This window comes from Merops nubicus, unplaced genomic scaffold (assembly GCF_000691845.1).
Source record: "Merops nubicus isolate BGI_N331 unplaced genomic scaffold, ASM69184v1 scaffold4102, whole genome shotgun sequence".
Classification (NCBI taxonomy): Eukaryota; Metazoa; Chordata; class Aves; order Coraciiformes; family Meropidae; genus Merops; species Merops nubicus.
Window position 1 is genome coordinate 1 of NW_008594096.1, and position 3383 is coordinate 3383.

The window sequence follows — 3383 nt, forward strand, 5'->3', positions numbered from 1 at the left end:
CAGGCAGGAGGCGCTACAAGACCTTCATGATCGACGAGATCCTCTCCAAGGAGACCTGCGATTACTTCGAGAAACTTTCCCTTTACTCCGTGTGTCCGTCCCTGCTGGTCCGGCCCAAGCCGCTGCACTCCTGCGCCGGTAAGCGAAGCCGGGGGGGCTCTGGCGAGGGAAAGGGCAGCGGAGCAGCCCCTTGCCGGGGGCTCCGAGGGTGTTTCGGGGCGCCGTGGGCAAGCCAAGCCTCTCTTACCTTGGTAGGGTGAGCAAACTCCCGCATGCCGTGCGCCTTCGAAGTGAACACGGAGACTCCCCCCAGCCCGCTCCCGGCTGTGAACCCCCGTTTTCTCCTTCCATCCCTAGCGGAAGGGTTTGCATTTGCTCCCTGTGTTACATGCAGCAAACCCCTGCTTGTCCAAAGCCAAGGAGACTCCCCCAAACCCTGTCTTGGTCATGAACCCAAATTTTCACATCCCATCCCCAGCTGGGATGAAGGGTTTGCGTTTGCTTCCTGTGCTTCGTGGCAGTGAACCCGTGTGCCCCGCTCTCTGAACGGGAGGAGACTCCCCCAAAGCCAGTGCCAGCTGTGAACCCCAGCTTTCACAGCCTGTCCACAGTGGAAGGGTTTGGGATTGCTGTCCAGGCAGGAGGGAAGGTATCATTACTTAAATCTCCATTTCAGTAATTGTTAATCTTAGTGTGCAGTGGTGGGGTTCAGCCTTCACCTGAGATCTCAGGGTGTTCAGGAATAAATAACCAGTGCCAATGATCGTGCAGGAGCACAGGCCCTTCAGGGAGCGGCCTTGATCTGGTGCTCGTTGAAACCATTGGTGGGTTTTTTCATTGCCATCTTTGGGAACACAATGAAATTAATAGAAAAATTGAAAGCGGGAGGAAAATACGCTGTTGAGACAGCCTAACTTCTTTCAGAGGAAGAGAGAATTTAGGGTAGAAAAATTATTTCTAGCAGCAAAGACGTGAAGTAATTCTAATGATTTTGCAAAAATAGACACCACAAATAAATACGCACAAACGGCTCTGTCCTGGACAGATACTACTGATTTTACTGCCACAAAGTGAGTGGTTTGATCTTGACCATATGCATTATTAAATTTCCCAAGGAGTTTAGTCTAGTATGAGCTTTTAAAAATCCATGTTAAAAGTCGAAATACATTCCACATTTTGTTTTGTTTGTTTTTTTTTTTGCTTGTTTTTTACAATGCTGTTGTGGTGAAGTAGGTTTTCCAGATTTATATTCTTTCCGTAAGGTCACACTTCCAATGGTGACACCTAATATCTTAAGAGACATCATCTCTTAAGAGATGATGAAACTGACTTAAAAATATGTTCTTAAAAAAAAATTGTAACTATTGAAAAGTATTTGTAGAGGGCTAATTCCTGGTAAGATCATAAAATTTTTTTCCTTTCTCTTTCCCAGGAATGTTGATTTTGTTTGTATTAACTAGTGTTTAAAAATTCAAGGCCTGCACTTAGGTTTGGGGCTTTTTTTATTGCTTAGCTGAATATAAATAAGAAGGAACTTTTGAGGTCTTAGTGGAGCTGTGCTAATGGGAAACCTGCTTTTAGAGTCTCCTAAGAGTTTGAGTAAAGCCTTGGTCCAAACATGAATGTTTCTCCAACCTCAATATATTTTTGTAAACAGTAATTGTTAAACATCCAGAAGTGATTAGGAGGCAGGATCAGAATTAAGACCCATGATGAACAGCTTCTGGGGAGAAATTAAATGAATAAAGTGATCCTCATTCAACATTTATTTCTTCCAATGGATTTGTGTGTGATGCTCCTTGATTTTAACTAATTGCTGACATTTTTATACAAGGTGTGGTTGTTAATCGAGATGTTGCTGAGAAGGGATTTTTTCAGAGCTGATCCCTTGCTACTTCATTGACAGTGAAATTCAGTGCTTGACTAAAATAGGCATGGAGTTCCCAAAGGGTTCCTGTGGGGCAGTGTGCGGTTATGCGGAGAGGGCCCAATTCTGCTCAGGTCGGAGTCAAGGGTGCAGTTTCCACAGTATTTTTGAATGGGGTGCTTCTCAGCAGCTGCTTTGACTCTCACCATCCCCACAGGGGGGAAAAAAGACAGATATTGTTAGTATATTTCTGTGTGTAGCATAGCAATCATTGGGTGTGCAATATATTAACTAAATAATCACAGCTGCTTGGACTCTCACCATCCCCACAGGGAAAAAAAAGAGAAATTTTGTTAGTATATTTCTGTGTGTAGCATAGCAATCATTGGGTGTGCAATATATTAACTAAATAATCATTAATAATCCTCAGGCGATTCAGCAGTGGCTTCCAAGTGGTGCTAGCAAGACTTGTGTGGTTACTGTACAATTAAAGCCTTCCTTCTCTTTGTACCTGGGATCTTTAATGGAACTGCCCACGAGGTTGTGTTTCTAGCCTAAGCTCTGGCCTGTCCCTCTGTCAGGCTGCATTGAGAATATCTGCTTGTTAAAGAAGCTTTATGGAGTTCCAGTGCTCGAGAAGTGAAGGATGGAGAGAGATTTGCTTGCGGGATTAAAATCATAAAAGTGTTACAAAAGTCCACGCTTCCAAATTTTAAGTCTTCTAAGGTCTATAGATAAAGTCCTGTATGTATTAGGTAATGGGATATTTCGTTATTATAAAAGAGAGGAAATTCTGTCATTGTCAAAGAAACGGACAGTACTGCAGAAGATGACTGAATGTGAAGGAATTGGAAAAATACCAAATAGAAATCTGTTTAGGAGGAAAAAAGAAGGCACAAAACCCAACCAAACACACTTAGGGACTAAAGCCTGCAGAAATTCAGTGCTGTGGGATTTAATGTACTGCCTGCTTTTCCTTTGTCCCTTGGGTTAATCAGGAGGGGAGTGAGTACTTAGTATCTGTATAAAAAAAAGTAAGTTTTAACATAAACTGCAGAATTTTACCTTGTCAGTATAGTCATAGTTGAGACTTGGGGGTGTCCAAAACAGCAGTGAGTAATTAATGACTTCAGCTGAACTTCTCTTCAGCTGAAAATCTTTTTCTGCAGTCAGGAGTCAAATTTTGCAGGCGATTTCATGGGCTACTGAGTTAATAGTTCTTTAATGAGTGAAGTTGGAGAAGTCTGATATGCCTTTATAATTTATTTGGAGCTGAAAGGTACAAGATGTTGCTATGCAGTGTGTTTAACAACATCCTTTGTGAAGTGATCTAAAAAACATTGAAAACCAAAAATCTTTCTTCTTTTGTCTATGATCAAATGCTAAATAGGCTTATGCAGCTGAATTTGGACAAAATAGATGTGTCAAGTAGTGGGGGATGGGGGTGGAAGGAGCATTCAGGACTTTTCCTGTGTACTGGGAGGTCAAAAGACTGACATTTTAGTCGGGAAGAGCG

The 3383-nt window shown here is 42.5% G+C and overlaps 1 protein-coding gene across 1 annotated transcript in view; it reads left to right on the top strand.

Moving 5' to 3' along the window:
- The first annotated feature begins 6 nt into the window (after positions 1 to 6).
- The window catches only part of BARX2 (BARX homeobox 2), a 30942-nt gene continuing 27565 nt past the window's right edge, over positions 7 to 3383 (top strand). Inside the window, exon 1 of the mRNA XM_008935617.1 lies at positions 7 to 138. Coding sequence (XP_008933865.1) covers positions 27 to 138 — 112 coding nt within the window. The 5' untranslated portion in view covers positions 7 to 26. The remainder of the gene's footprint in view (positions 139 to 3383) is intronic.